The following is a 15,788-nucleotide window of genomic DNA, read 5'->3' on the forward strand; positions in this document are numbered from 1 at the left end:
CCTCAGACAACGCAGCCGTCCTCCAGACACTGCTGATCAGTCCCTGCAGTTTCTATCGAAACTCTTCGTACAGCGCTCCTCTGCTGTGACTAATCGGGGCTGGATAAAGTTGCTCGGTGGCAGATTACTTCTTATAGGAGGGAGTGTTGTACTGACAGTCTCAATCCCTCTGTGTACAGAGGCAAACAGCACCGAGCGCAGCCATTTCCAGCTACTGTTGGGACTGAGTGGAGCTCAGTAAGTATGTGAAACAACCCTTTACATGAAGTGGTGAAGTACACAGGAAAATGCAAGAAAACTATTAGGTTTTTGGCTTGAAGCGTTTCTTGGACATTCATCAACTTCTATAGGATTCCCCTCCCTTTTGTTAAAAAAATCCTGGTGTTAAGTAGGAGGACTTCAGGAGAGGGGGGTCAATGAGACATAATTCAGACGGAAAAATCAATGACTCTGGCATTTGCTTTTGCATGGCACAGACAAGCTTCACAGTCCCATTGATTTTATTCTATTTTGGGACGTGAGGCTCACTTCCCATATTGGTTGGTTCAAAGTGAGGCCATTCATCTTGGGTCTAACATGGCCTCAAGCTGGTCCGCCACTACCTGAACAAGCTTCTGGAACAGAGATCTGCTGCTAATGTATGTGAACAGCTTTGGCGCTCCTCAGTAGCTAGCAGATGTAGCTGCCAGCTGAGTCCATTAGTCAGTGAAGCTGAATTAGAGCGCCACTGTCCCATTCGCTCATCCATTTCTCTAATGGGGGAGAGCACAGCGGGTCTAGTGATGCAGAGACTGTTGGCTTTCTGGAGAACGGCGCAGGTGGTGGAGTTACATGAAGGAGGCAAGTAAAAGTGACAGAACGGCAACAGAAGTGTGAGATCGATAAGGTGGATATAATACACCCCTGTGCTGATAATCTACAAGGAGAGCACACAACTGTGTCCTTCATGACAAGGAAGAAAAATAACAGAAGTAGGTTTGCTTGTGGTAGAGATTAACTAGCTGGAATGATGCAGAGATTTTGTAGTTATTCATTTGTAAAGTGAAAGTGAAGGACATCGGGGAACTTTTTAGCAAATGAGCAGGTCAATGTGGACATGCTGTTTCCCTCAAAGACACTTCAGGAAATTAAACTGTTACTTAAGGAAGCAGCTGAAATTTGTCCTCAACAAGTGCAAAATTTAGCTATGAAATTACTCAATTTCTCAAAGATTTACATTTTCAGGAATCAATTCAAATCCTCGTAGGTTTTCCGTATTTCTCTATGAATATCAGAAAGTGGGTCATGCAGCCACAGAGCTTATTCTACCAAAGAAAGGTAGGAGAAGAGTGGTGTTTTAGAACAGCCGAGTGAAATCCATGATGCTGATCCAATAAGAAAGGACCAGATGTGAATGTGTCATAAGAAAACCCACCAACATCCCACACTGGAAAATCTTTATCAGACAGAAGGATTTGTGTGACTTACACACGGATGCAAACAATTACTTTTTCATGTAACTGAGAAACAGCAGTTTGGGGAGTTCATCCATCCATCCATTCTCTTCTGCTTGTCCTTATCAGGGTTGTGGGCGGGCTGGAGCCTATCCCTGGGACCATACAGCAAGAGGCGGGACATAAACCCTTGAAAGGTCGCTAATCTGTTGCAGGGCAGTTTGGGGTGTTAACAACATTTTACTGATGACTAATTTTGGTAGCCAAAGACTTCATCGTAATCATAATAATGAATGAACCTATCATGATCGTGTCTCTTATTTAATTTTGTTAGCATGCAATGCTTTGCTAAGAAAATTGGGGTTCTGATATTCATGTGAATACCATCCAGGACTGGTGAGTGACGGCCCAATGGCGCTCCCTGAAGGCAGCAGTCTCCCCCAGCAGGACCACATCTCCCACTGTGATGTAAAGTGGGCCGCACCAGTGAAACACCACCTTCCTGTCACTGTAACGTAGTTTAACTCCACATTTAATCCCTGGGATTTCTCAATATAGGATAAAACAAGCGCAATTACAAGTTTTTCTACATGATGAAGAAATGCTGCAATAGTAAATGAATGACTTTTACTTTGGTTAATATGACGGGCTGTGGGGGAAGTCTTTATGGAAAATTGAAGGTAACATCCCATCAGTGTTCATTTGCCAGCGCCAGGCTCTACAGCTAGTCTAAGCTCACACTGTCTCCTTTAAAAATGTGCCAAAGAAAAATGGCTTTTTTAGAAAGAAAATAGCGTTAATTTCATTCACTGAGATGTTTTTTTTACACCTGTTTGAAGAAGCAAAAAAGAGACAAAGAAGCAGTTTTTTTTCCACATGAACTGAGGTGTTTTTACTGCATTTCAGTAACAGACACAGCCTTATTACACATCGCACTCACAGCGAAGAAGAAGACACATCCTCAATGTCAGTGGACAAAGTGATCCAAAGTGGCCTTTAGAGAGAGAGAGCCTGCAGGTTAGAGCTACAGGCTCTCTTCAATCAAAAGATGCACTCCAGAATGCAGGCATTAAAAGCACCCAGTTGATGCCTTGGCGGGTCAATACAACACACACAATGGGTGTAGATGTGATCGACAAAACTGTGGGGCGGAGGGGGGAGGAAGGGGGGACGATCCACTGACATAAAATCACTGGAATGGAGAGAACTTTTCATGCAGACCGTACAAAAAACCTCTCTGGAGTTATTCTGAAAGCTTACTGGCACTGGAGGATGTGTGCAAAAAAAAATTAAAAACCTAGCCACTGTTGAGGAGAACTGGCCTATTTTATGACCTAAAAAGTACATATGGGGCGGCCCATTCACCGCCATTGATCAGGTGATGCTCCAGTGATGCTATGCCAGTGCGGGGTCATGTTAAAACAGGTAGGCCCCCTCAGGATGTGAAAAGGTTAACCCAACCTTTCCTCCTGGGGGGTCAACACTTCTACTGATTACTGCTAACACCAGTTTTGTCCTTTTTGTCCACATGAAAAAAACTTTTCTGTGTTATTTTTTGGAATATGATACTCTTGCAAAGTCATACACATCCATATAGATAGATCAACTCTTTTTTTTATGTCAGCATACAAGGTAAGCTGGGTGACTATATATGAAGACAACAACTACAACTTTCACAGCACTGGCATTGGTTAATTTTAAATACAGTACTCAAGCATTGTTAGATTGATAAAATCAAATAAGATCAAATAAAAAAAAAAGAATAAAAAAAAAATAAAAAGGAAATATAAAACCCCTGAAGAAAAAAAAAAAAAGCTACTGTATGGAAGTTGGTTTTCTCCCCTAATGTGTTTCTTTTGTATTTCAATGGCATGATGTACATTATTTGTTTTAACCATACCAACATCTATCCAAAGGGAAAATTGTCTATGCAGGGTATCGCTTTGGACTTCCCTTGATTTTACACAGTACCATGCATTTATCATTAGCTTGTATTGTATTTATTCATTTATCTTGTCCACTAAATTTTGACTGAAATAATCAATAAACGTGTTAAGATAGCGTTGTCTTCACATAGACTCGGGTAATGGTGTTTTAGTCGGTCATTTCTCGGTGCACATCCACCCTATTGCATGTTGACAGGTTTTGCAGGATACAGTGGCGATCGTGAGGGGTAGAGAGGGTAGGGTGGGGACTGCGGGTAGTGGTTGGAGGTTATGTGGGATCAGGGTTATAGGATGGGGGGTTGGGGTGGGAGTGTGTATGTTGAAGGAGAGGTTCGGGGGGTTGTCAGCTCCTAGACGACAGCCTTTGAATCCTTGCAGACCTGAGTGGTGGTGCCTGAGTTAGTCTGTTTAATGTCCGTCCTCCCTCCCACATGGTTCAGTGGTCTGAAACGAAAAGTGAAACTGTGAGTTAGGAGGGGAATGCTGCCAATAATTACTCCTGCACTGGGAAGTTTACTCTCTGGGTTTCTCATGAAAAGATTCCCTCAGTCTTTAATGAGTAATACTTTGTCAAAAAGAAAAACAGGTGATTGTTGTTGTAAAAGAAAACGTCCAAGCAGACAGACTTGTGAAGTGCTTCAGCTATGAGTCAAGACACTTATCAAGCCCTTGACCTCAGTCTGTTTCACACTAACTGATCAGCTGTGGCTCCTGTTCTCGGGCTGTTTTATTAGGAGGACATAATCATCTCTGATAGCACTGACAATGATAAGACAGTAGGTTCAAATTTGTACTGCTTTGTGTTTTCATCTTGGCAACGGCAACCATCTGAAAACAACAACTGAGAATGTGCTAATAGCCAAGTATGGGTGACTTAATGAGTCTTAGGACCACAAGGGGAAAGACTGGAAAGAGAAATGAGTGATTAACTGCTCAGGTGAAAGAGTAATTGCTGCCATATTTGCTCCTCATTTCTGTTGGTGACGTAAATAAAGCTGTTACAACACTGCAGTTGTTTTTCCTCCCTTTTGTTCCTTTCCCCTTTTTTTCTAAAGGAGACACAGGGCTGTAAAAAACTTTTTTCTTCTTCTTCTTCTTTTTTTTCTTCCAGGGCACACCTACTATGAAAATACACCACAGGCGCTTGACAGTAATTTCCTCCCCGGTTTCCAAAAAACCCCCTGCGGTGCTCCTGCTTTCCCACTTGATTCTCCGTTGTCGGCTTTCCTCCTTCCTTCCCTCCCTTCCTCATCGTGGAGGAGAGAATGAATGAAGGGAAGCCCTTGTGTCTGTCATGACTGAGCCTTAATAGTGATAGCGATCATGCAAAGTATTCGGCACTGACAGGAACGTAGTGCATGTAAATACATACGCCTACCGCTGCTTTCCTATGGAAGAAAAATGTCGAGCGGAAGTGATGGACGTGTGTGCGTGGGTGTACACGGAGCTGATCTAAGCCCACCATCACTGGCTGGAGCTGGTTAATAACCCCAGCAGCCATGTGGGCATCATTCAGGTCTTACTGTACCTTGATGGGGCCATCCACTGGGTCCAGTCCCTGCTCCGACAGCTGTTTCAAGGCACTTAGAGCAGCCTGAGAAGAGAAGGAACAACAGATGGTCGAGTGAGTGGGGAGGGAGGGAGGGAAGGAAGGGAGATTTGGGTGGGAAGAGAGTGAGTGTCACCCTTCAGCTGCTTTTCAAATAACACTTAGTCTGGGAAACCTGATGCCAGCAGGACACTTTCCCTTCACTCTCTGTTGTCTTTGGCTTCTCTCCTCACTGTTTATCTAGCGTTATTGGGTTAACATTTCCACTTTATGTTTTGGCTGCTCCGCATTTTCCTACGTCAATCCAGAGTGACATCTGTATTCGTGGCGACCGTAGCTAAACAAAAGCAGCAGGTCGGAATAAATCATAAAGTTTTCGGTGCACAGTGCGCAGAAAAATCCAATCAGTCTAGCCTAAAAAACACCCTAAAGACAGACAAATGTGCATGTAACATTTTTATTGTTAATTGTGTAATGACTTAATTAGGGTTAATTTGTGGCCGAGAAAGAAAACTGTAGTGCAGCCTCATGTGCTCGACAGAGTATTTATCTTAGAATTTACCGTGTCTGCCACATTTAGCTCATAATCACAACCAGCCACTTGAAGCAATCCGATGCAATGTCATTAAAATACTGCACTACATGCTATCTATATTTTCAAACTTGGACCAAAAATCCCATGAAGTCATTTCCTTCCTGCTCATTGCCTGCCTGTCTGTGCCAGCTCGAGGGGCTGCTAGACAAGTGAGAAGGGTCCCGCCTGCTATCATAACATATACAACATGTGTGGGAGTCAAGGGGTGCAGCATAGACACACACACACACACACATATTATGCAAGGTGGGCCTGGAAGGCAGCAACAACAACAAGCGAGTTTTTTCACCAGTGTTTTCTTAACATTTGTACTGTGACATTAAAACTTTACAACCACTGACCAAAGTTTGAAAATAGCTGTTTACATGTCCCAATATGAACTGTTCTACCGGATCTTGACAAGTGTTAAGGAAAAGCCATAGATCCTTTCATTATTCTTAACCTTCATCTCGGATGTGTTTTGCACTTTTGTTCCTCTTAATGCAGATTGAGGATATGAGGATACAGGGTAGATGGGGAATATATCCCCCAGCAGAACCGATACCACTGGTATCAACACAAATGACCCCCTAACGAGGAAGCACTTGGTGACAGTGGGAAAGAAAAACTCCCTTTTAACAGGTAGACAACTCCAGCAGAATCAGGCTCAGGAAGGGGCAGATATCTACCGTGAACGGTTGGGGGTGAGGGGAAAAGGAGAGAGCAAAGGGAGACAGGAAAAGACACACTATGGAAGAAAGACAAAGTTTAATAATAACTAACGATTACATGCAAAGTGGGGTATAAACAGATAAGTGAGTGAAGATGCTAAATGCATCATGGGAATCTTTCTCGACCTATTGCAGTGTAACTAAGAGAGAGTTCAGGGTCACATGATCCAGCTCTAAGTTTTATCAAAAAGGAACATTTTAAGCATAATCTTAAAAGTAGAGAGGGTATCCATCTCGTGAATCCAAACTGGGAGCTCAACTGGGAGTGGGACCTGAAATCTGAAGGCTCTGCCTCTTGTTTTACTTTTCCAAGGAGACACAAGTAAACTAACAGTCTGTGAGTGAAAGACTTTATTGTGATGATATAGTACTATGAGGGCTTTAAGATGAGATGATTATTCAAGACCTTGTATGTGAGCAGAAGGATTTTAAATTTGATTCTGGATTTAACAGGGAGCCAATGAAGAGAAGTCAATATGGGAGAAATATCTTCTCTTTCTAAACTTCCAGTGCTCTCATTACAGTGTTTTGGATCAACTGAAGGCTTTTCAGGGATACAATAGTCCAGCCTAGAAATAATAAATCCATAAACATAATGTTTCTCAGCATCACAGAGGGACAGGATGTTTCTAATGTTAGAGATATTGCGCAAAAGGAAGAAAGCAGCCCTACATACTTGTGTAATATGTGCATTGAAGGAAATATCCTGGTCAAAAAACAACTCCAAGATTCCTCACAGAGGAATGTGAGGAATTCCTCAAGTTTATGCCATCCAAACCAAGTAATATGGTTAGATATCGTGTTTCTAGGGGACTAGTACAATAACCTCTGTTTTATCTGAAGTTAGAAGCAGGAAATCATAGATCATTCAGGTCTTTATGTCTTTAAGACCTGCCTGTAATTAAACTAATTGGTGTGTGTTTTCTGGCTTCATGTACAGATAAAGCTGGGTATCATCTGCATAGCAATGAAAATGTATGCTACGTTTTCTAATAACACTTCCTAAGGGAAAAATATTAACTATCAATCTATACGTCTACACGAGTGATCACTGTTGGAGATACTAACACTTTGTGTCTAAAAGTACACGTATTATCTGTCTGAGGAGGAACTTGTTCTACTACTGTTTTGTATCTGAGCAATTATCTGTTATGGTGCTGGAGAGATGAAGAAAGACTGCATGCGGGATACAATTAAAACTGAATTAGTTTTACATAATTAGATTTACATAACTAAAATGAAAGGAAATATAAAGATTGGTCAAACACAACAAAACCAAATGGGATGGAAGTCAGCTGACTCACTCCACCAGCTTATAGCTCAGTTACACTTGAGTAAAACTAGAAAGGCAGCTCCGTTATGAGTAGGAAAAATCAATAGTTGCCTGGTGATTACATTGAACTTTTTTGCATCTGCCAACTAACAAGCAGTTGAGGTGACTACTTTTAATGGAAAGGTGATTATATATGACATCTTTTGGGAGGCAACCTGTGTCCAAATAATCGCGGCTCCACTTGAACTGGCTGCAATCGCTCTCAGACAGCAATATTTGTCGATTTCTGTTCCAAATCTATGAGGTTCAGGCTGGACTCCGAGTGTAAGGAGTTAATTTGAATTTCTGTGTATGTCCACTGCAACAAATTGCATGTAACAGATTGCATGTAGTTGCCAACTTGATACTATCTGATGGCCAACTGATAGCAGAGCGACTTTTCCCATTTTATTGGCAACTTCCTGCTTAAAAGTTGGTTAGAAGACAGCATCTGACTGTGAATCATCATCGACCTCGTAGCAGCCAATAGTGGAATCAGATCAAGCGATTTTTAATGTCCCTGATAATTCAGCAAATTTCATCACCCATTAAAACCACAACTGCTTTTATTTTTTGGCAGCATTGTTTAAGACAGTTGTACCAAACCCTTCACCTCTACAGTATCCAGTTACACTTCTTTCATATACTATAAAAACTTAGTATAAAATCATTGCAACAAAGAGGAAAAATCCCAACAGTTTCACTTTATTATTCAACACACATCTGCTATGACAGTGGCCTAAGCTAGCCAGGACCCGTTACACTTCATCACTGGTTAATCAGAGTCGAGATAAGACACAAGTGGTTTTGCGCTCTAGATGAGTGAGATGTGATGACTGGCTGCGTTTACCTCATTATGAAGCCCACCAACGTCACACAGTACTTTATTCTCATTATAAATTAGCCATTCTCCTCACAAGGATATCTGACTGAGAGGCATTTTCTCTGATAGTCCAGAATAGACAGACAGAGACGTCTCCATGTGAATACCCATTTGTATTTAAGCCATATGCGAGCGAGAGGAAACATTAATCATGCTTTAATCCTGAGAAAATATGAATCCCAGTACATGCCATATCACTGTCTCCATGGAATGCAATATGCACAGAAGGCTGTTACAAACTATTATCTGTGTGCTTGTGTCCAAAATCATTTTAAAAGTGTTTCACTTCAAACTATGAGAAACATAAACCAGGAACTGTAATTTATGACTGACAGGTGCAAGGGTCAAAATCTGGTTTGTATCCATCAAATTGAGGGGGGAAAAAAATCTGTGATGCGTACAGGTACTACAAAATCTACAACGCTAATAGCTGAACTGATGTAAAAAATTGATACTGCTGAGTTACTACTTATAGGCCCTTTCTCCAGAGACACAGAAATCAAGTGAAGCCCCTCTGAGTCTGTAGCAGATAATTTATGGTTCGGGTTGGGCTATGTGTGTTTTTTTTACTCTGTGAGCATCTGACAGCCAACAAAGATTTAGAGGTAGAATATACTTGAAGAGATTTAAGGCGAAAACCGCCCAGAACATGACAAATGACGGGATTTTTTCACAATTACACTGTTAATAACCACAGATGATACCAGGGGAACGCTGCTGTAATGCTTGTGATGATTTGTTTTATAAATATACAGTCACATGTCATTTCACAATTGTCAAGGTTGTCCCACATACTGAAGTGGGAAGTCATCAAGATAAGACGGTAACCAGTCAGATTCATCTAGCAGATATGATCAGTATCATACCTGATCACAAAAACAGGGGCAGATATCCTGTTTTCTCGCATGACAAATAACTTGAAATCAGCCTTCCCATAAACTTCTTTTTTGTTGTATTTAAGCAACCAGATTGGGACCATTTTCTCCCTGAGTAAATAGCTAGAGACCATCTGTTGGAGTGGGAGGGGTGCTGGTGGTAGGGTAGGGGCTAGAGATAAACAGCCATAAATCAGGGGGCTTGACAGTGGCAGCGTTGCTGATATACGACAGGCAGGCATAAGGGCACAGCAGCACAGTGAAGGACACGGAGCCTAAGACAAACACTGGGCCTATCTGTGGGAATGGCAGGCAGTGAAATCATTATTTTTCTAATGTGATAAGTTGACCATCGTTAGAGTCAGTCGCTACACTGATGCATCAACACAAGGAGAGTGTGTTTAGTCTGAGGCCGGGAAACGCAAGGTGGAGGTGTTCCATCTCTGCCACGGAGCAAAGAGACAGTGAGAGGCGGGTGAGGAGACAATGAGGAGGATGCTGTGCCCCAAGCCGTTGACAAATGGAAGAGGAAAGCAATGATTTTTGAATTTGAAGCTTAAAACTAACTAACTAGAAAATTGTTTAATATCCTCTTAAGGGTGTGCCTCTGCCTGCTTTCCCACTCCCACATACCTCGCAATAGCTTCAGTGGTGTAAATATTTAGTTGTGAGTTTGAGAAAGTTAGAGCCAGGCCTAAATCCAAAAGTGAAAAGGTGTGGGAAAGGCAGTCTGTCTGAAACGGTGAGATCCCCTGACAAGCATTTCTGAGTATAGCATAAGAACAGGATTAATTATGATCATGGACAACACAAACTATTAGTTGTTATTATTTAACTATGCCCTGGTCTGCTTGGACAAATGGACGACGGTGCCTATATATTCAGGAATGTAGTGTCAGAAATAAAAAAAATGATGAGGAAATTTTCATTACTTGGACCCAAGCCGAACCTCACATATGAAATGTTTAATACGCCATGTGTAGCCAACATTAAAACAAACAAACAAAAAACAAGATCACAGTTTTTGCAAAAGCAACGTGCTGATACAGAGCCCCCAGCAGGAAGTAACAAGCATGAAGTTCTGCATACAAGTTTAACCTTTTGTTATAACATGTACAATTCTAGTAACGATGCACAGATCAGCGCCAAAATCAGTTGGGTTGGGCTGATCTGCAAATCAGAGGACACGTACTGCATCGGTGGCTGGTAGCTGTTTGTTGTGTCATATCAATTTTTGGCTGGTAAAATGTTAAAAGATGGTTTGAAAAAGAGCTTAAAGAGTTTTAATCGAATATTTATTTATGACATTGGCTAACTGCGCAATTAAAAATCCCAAGAAAACAGCATTATACTCTTTTTACCTCACAGTCATAGAGATGGAAAAACACTGGTGTCTCGTGTGTACTTTCTGCAATTACTAAACATCCTGTGCATTGTGTGTGTATTTCCATTCGGGTGTTCTTCAAATGTTTGGACGTTTGAAGCACAGTTTGTCGAATCTGCAGTGAAACTACTCCAGTTATTCCTCTTTATTTGCTCTAGCTCTAGATAACAAACCAGCACCCATCATTAATGCAAGCCTGGTAGCCAACCTGAAGAACCCCAAAAGCACTTCACACATGAGCTCATCCATCTATCTATCTAGCAGTCCCGAGTTCAAAGGCTTAGACAAACACTGGTCGAATGTGACAGGTCTGAGGAGGATCTGTAACCGTGGCTGAGCTCCTGATGTGGAGTGACAAGGGTGGCTCATTTTTCTGGGCCTGCTGCGCTCTTAATAGCTTCACCGACAGAGGCTACGCTTCCATCAGCGGCTTAGCCAAACAAAGTTCAAGTCCCCGAGGAGTCTACCGCATCAGCATGTCAGATCTGATGGATCGTTGGATCACATTGACCCTGACAAATCAGACCCCTGTATCAGCTCTCACTACTAGACAGCTAAGTTTCAGAGAAGCAATATAGACAATGTGGGGAACAAAGAGAAGACACAGCACAATGCTAGCCAGGAACGTAACCAGACAGATGAGGGGATAGGCGTTTTCAGACTTTGAATCTCCATCACTTCATTCTCTGACCTTTAGCAGCCATCAAAGACACCAAGGAGGCCCCAATTAGGTGAAGACCACCAGCATATCATTCAGTCTTGCATGTTTGCTTTCTGCACGTATTTTGAAAGAAAACATTTCCCTAGTTTTTTCATTCTGTTGGGTTATCAGATAAGATCCTGTTTATGCTCTACAGAAGGCAAGATGACAGTCCAGTCACCACTTCAGTACTGAAGCGTCTCCCTTTTAACCAAGCGAAGGCTTTGTTCTGGTTCTGTGCAGTCCAGCACAAATAATCAGACCCTTTTCTAATCTCAAGTCCATTCTATGAGCATCAGAGGCAACCACCCCTCCCCTGCAGCTGAGCCACAAACCACACCCCACCACACTCCCATTCTCACTTTGATCAGGCTTCATTGTCTAAACCATGTGGCATTTAAAAGGAAAAACACAAATTCTTCTTGTTATCTTAAGACTACAATCCACCCCAAGCTGCTACGCCAACATGCATACCAAAAAACCCCCCATTAAGCCTGAGAGACTAACCTGAAATGAAACCAAAACTGAAATTATTCATGAGCTGCTCGACAAATAATAATAATTATGGGCAGAAATTGGAGCGCTGCATCGCTTACAGGAACAATATTAGCCAAGACACACTTCCTCACTTCTACCAAGTACCATTACACGCACCCCTGTTATACACAAACCACAGCATTGTTACACAAGCACTTCCAGTTTCATTGAAGAACTTGAGACTGCGATGGGGTGGACGAACTGTAACTCAAACTGTTCGCTTTTGTTTGTTCAATAGTGCAATAACCCTTCATCCTCTCATCCCGCAAAAAAAACCACGCCCAATCTTAGTAATGGTTCAAAATGTTTAATTGACGACAGGTGACTGTTCTGGGGCTGCTATGAGATGGGGACGCAAAGAACATGAAGGGGATGCAGGACAGCTGCTGATGAGGATGATCTAAGGGATATCCACTAGACTAAACAATGACCAGAGTGGATATCAAACAGGGTGTTTTACAGGGAGGACCTGGGAAGTTGGGAAAATGAGTGCGCTCATGTCGGAGAAGTTCTGAGGCTGGATATATTGTTCTGTAGAGGGTTTGTTCTGTTTTCAAAAGGCCACATAAAACCTTGACAGTGCTCCCTTTTTTTGTGCTCATTCCTCAAAGCAGAAAGAAATATGAGATACCCGGGAAGAGAAAACCCCAGCCATCTTTTTTTGTCCTTTGTTAACCCTGTTGTTACCATCATGTCATCACGTCAAACCTTCCTCTGATCTCCAATAAATTCTTTCAGCTATACTTTGCAGACCCTCTCTTCTCTTTTTCTTAAATATCTGCCATCTACTCCTCGGCTTCATCTCATCCCTTGGCTTTCGTTTTCCTCTAAATTCTTTCATTTTTCCTCTACCCACATCAAAACCCTGGACAGGGATCACTGGAACATTCCCGGACAGCTCGTGGAGAACACCTGTGTGTGCATGAGTGCTGGCAGTGTATGCTTCTATTTGTTAATGCGGTGTGATATGTACATGGATTCTTGAGTAACTACAGAGAAAATGTATTCAGATCCACACACCAAACCTCTTCCTCACTCTCTCTCCAGATTTCACATCCTTTCCCACATCAGAGGCATGAATAAAGAGGCAGTGTGTGTCTGGCAGTGGCCTAGCTTCAGCCTGATATGACGTTAATTCCTCTGAAGTAGCACTTCATGTATGTGGGTTTGCTTCTTTCCAACAGTGTAGCAATTGTGATGTGACAGCTAAAGAAAAACTTCTCTATGAGGAATTCAATTTGATTTCTCCGTACGACTCGGTCACATGTGCATGCTTCCACAATATGCTGATCTGAATTCCGAGAGTGGATAGTGTTTCCCTTTGTGCATCTTCCAGGCGTGATATTAGCCCTGAGGACTGGCTGAGCTAAGTTAGCGGATAACGGCTGTGGGGCTCCCCAGGGGAGCAAGCCTCCGCTGACATGGGAAGCCATAAATAAGGGCCCGGGGCGCAGCACCATGTCATGCGTCATTTGGGCCGGAGAGGCCTGCTTTATCCCCTCCCACCACCGAGCTGCTGAGCATGGCACCTCCTAGGGCGTAATACAAAACATATGGGCAAAGGGCGAGGGGCAGAATCACCTCAGCATACCATACTTCTGCCTTGTCAGCAAAGCATCTTAGAGGATAAGCAGATACAGACGGGCTCTGTGATAAGACTGAGTTAACTTTGCCACGATATAACTTTTCAAGGAATTTAATCACTGGGCTCAGTTATTTTTGATACGATAACATTACATCAGCAGAAGCCGCATGAAGCAGATAAAACTGCTAGCACTATTTTTAAACTGTTAGCACTATCCAGCCTGTATGAACCGTTTACTTCAGTGAATATATGGCTTGCAAAAGAAGAAAGAATTGTATTCTTTAGTATTCTGCTAGAATTCTTTATTCTAACATTGTGTATGCATATATACATATAAATAGAGAACAGATTTAAATTTTAACTAGAAATTGCAATTTTCCATAAAAACATCAGTCAGTTGTATTTCTGTGCTGCTGTGTGTAATATACCAGTCCTTTGCCTTCACTATAAACCAATCTAAGTCAATAATGAGCAACTGCCAACAAGAGTCTCTGACACAGCAGAGAAACTTACTTTTCCAATAAAATGAAGATAGGGACACATTTTCAATGAGAACGGATTTACACAATAGAACCTGTGTACGCCTGCCAAATTACTCAATGATTGTTAATGAAACACTGACTAAATTCTCCTTTGGATGAGATACAGAGCGTGTGGAATGCATTAGTGACGGGACTACTGCCTGTGAAGATACTCAGTCTGTCAAAAAAACAGCCTCAAGGCCGGTGACTCACCAACCTGACCACTGACTAAGCTGAAAGTTCCCCAAAAACGTAGATGCCTTGAATTTTTATGGAGAAAAAAACCACCATACAGACACAACCTGGATAATGAGACCATCTGGGTGGACTATTCTTTTATGATTCATTCAATGAACAGAGATTATTTGATTCATAATGTTAATGGCATGCCTATGTGGATGACACAAATAAAAAAAACTGATTGTAAGTCTTTCAAAGTATTGGGAAGTTGAGGTTTTCATAAAATGTCTTTCTCAAGTTCCCTCTCTGGGATTATAGTAAAGTCATGGTGGGAGGTTTGGAAAACAGCACCTAACCATCCATTTCTATCAGGTTTCCCCGCTGACTGCAAAACAGAGTTACATCACCCCGTCTCCACCTGCAGGGATCCACCTTTCTATGCCAGAGGGAGAAGCTTCTATAATCCTGGACAATTGGACTCAAATTGCTCTGGGGAAGGCACAAAAAGCGGTGGGAAGGAAAGCCAGCCTTCAGGCACTCGCTCTCTTATCAACGCAGATAGTGATCGGCCCCAAGAGGCGTCCCATTTCTCTCTTTTCTGCGGGCTAATCTACCTTTCCTTTCGATCTGACTGTCAAAGATGGATCCTTTCAACTGCTGTCTCCCTGCCAATTCTCAGTGTGTGGGTTTTAAAATGACAAACTCACACTGTTTGCTTGGTGATGAAGTGCACAGACAAGTTAAAGTGGGCAGTGGTACGAGGGTGGGGATGCAAATGTAATAGCTGTGGTTGTTGCTACACAACCAAAGGAAAAAGACCTTTCCTATGTGCAGGGTGGAAGCTCAAACACAAGAGGCAGGATCCAAGGTCTTAATCGCATCCAACATTTGCATAGATAATAACCTTAGCAGAGATACCACATGAAACAAATCAATCTCTAATGAGGATATCAGGGTGGATGTCAAAGAGCATTGCTTGCTGTTATCAGCCCTCCCAATTTAAATTGTAGTCCAATTATTTCTTCATTGTGGGATAAGTGATAGAAGCTAATATCCTGTTTGTATTAAAAATGGATCGGACAAATGAGAAGTTGGGTAAGATGAGTCATCAGGACAGTAACTTCATGCAAGTTAAAAAAACCCCTATACCAATGTGATTGCCTTGAGTTACGAAATCTTTTAACAGTTTAGGAACAAAAAGAGAACTTGAGTGCAAGACTGATAGAGACTTAAAGTTATTAATCATCCCAAAACCTAAATATAGTTGTACTGTGAATCATTTAAAGCATTACTCTTTGAATTTACACCCAAAACATTAAAAAGTTCTATTCATTTTGTTTGTTATCCACCTCCCCCTTTTTTAATTTATTGGCTTTACATTTTTATCTAACTGAATGCTTAGCACACATAAAGTGATTTAGTAGTTGACTAACAAGCATGCAGGTTTAGTTTAGTTTATTATTACACTCATTTGGCTTGTAAATGAACCTGGACATTGCTGTTAATCACACTATTAATTTTCTTCTGACACAGATCAGTGGGAACACTTAATAGTTAACTGTTAATGCAGGAAAACAA

At 41.8% G+C, this 15,788-nt stretch overlaps 1 protein-coding gene across 1 annotated transcript in view; it reads right to left on the reverse strand.

The window, feature by feature from the left end:
• Positions 1-2,297: 2,297 nt before the first annotated feature.
• The window catches only part of stau2 (staufen double-stranded RNA binding protein 2), a 102,566-nt gene continuing 89,075 nt past the window's right edge, over positions 2,298-15,788 (reverse strand). Inside the window, exons 14-15 of the mRNA XM_005471792.3 lie at positions 4,908-4,973; positions 2,298-3,823 (exon numbers count right to left, since the gene is read on the reverse strand). Coding sequence (XP_005471849.1) covers positions 3,788-3,823; positions 4,908-4,973 — 102 coding nt within the window. The 3' untranslated portion in view covers positions 2,298-3,787. The remainder of the gene's footprint in view (positions 3,824-4,907; positions 4,974-15,788) is intronic.

The sequence above is a fragment of the Oreochromis niloticus genome, linkage group LG9 (assembly GCF_001858045.2).
Source record: "Oreochromis niloticus isolate F11D_XX linkage group LG9, O_niloticus_UMD_NMBU, whole genome shotgun sequence".
NCBI lineage: Eukaryota > Metazoa > Chordata > Actinopteri > Cichliformes > Cichlidae > Oreochromis > Oreochromis niloticus.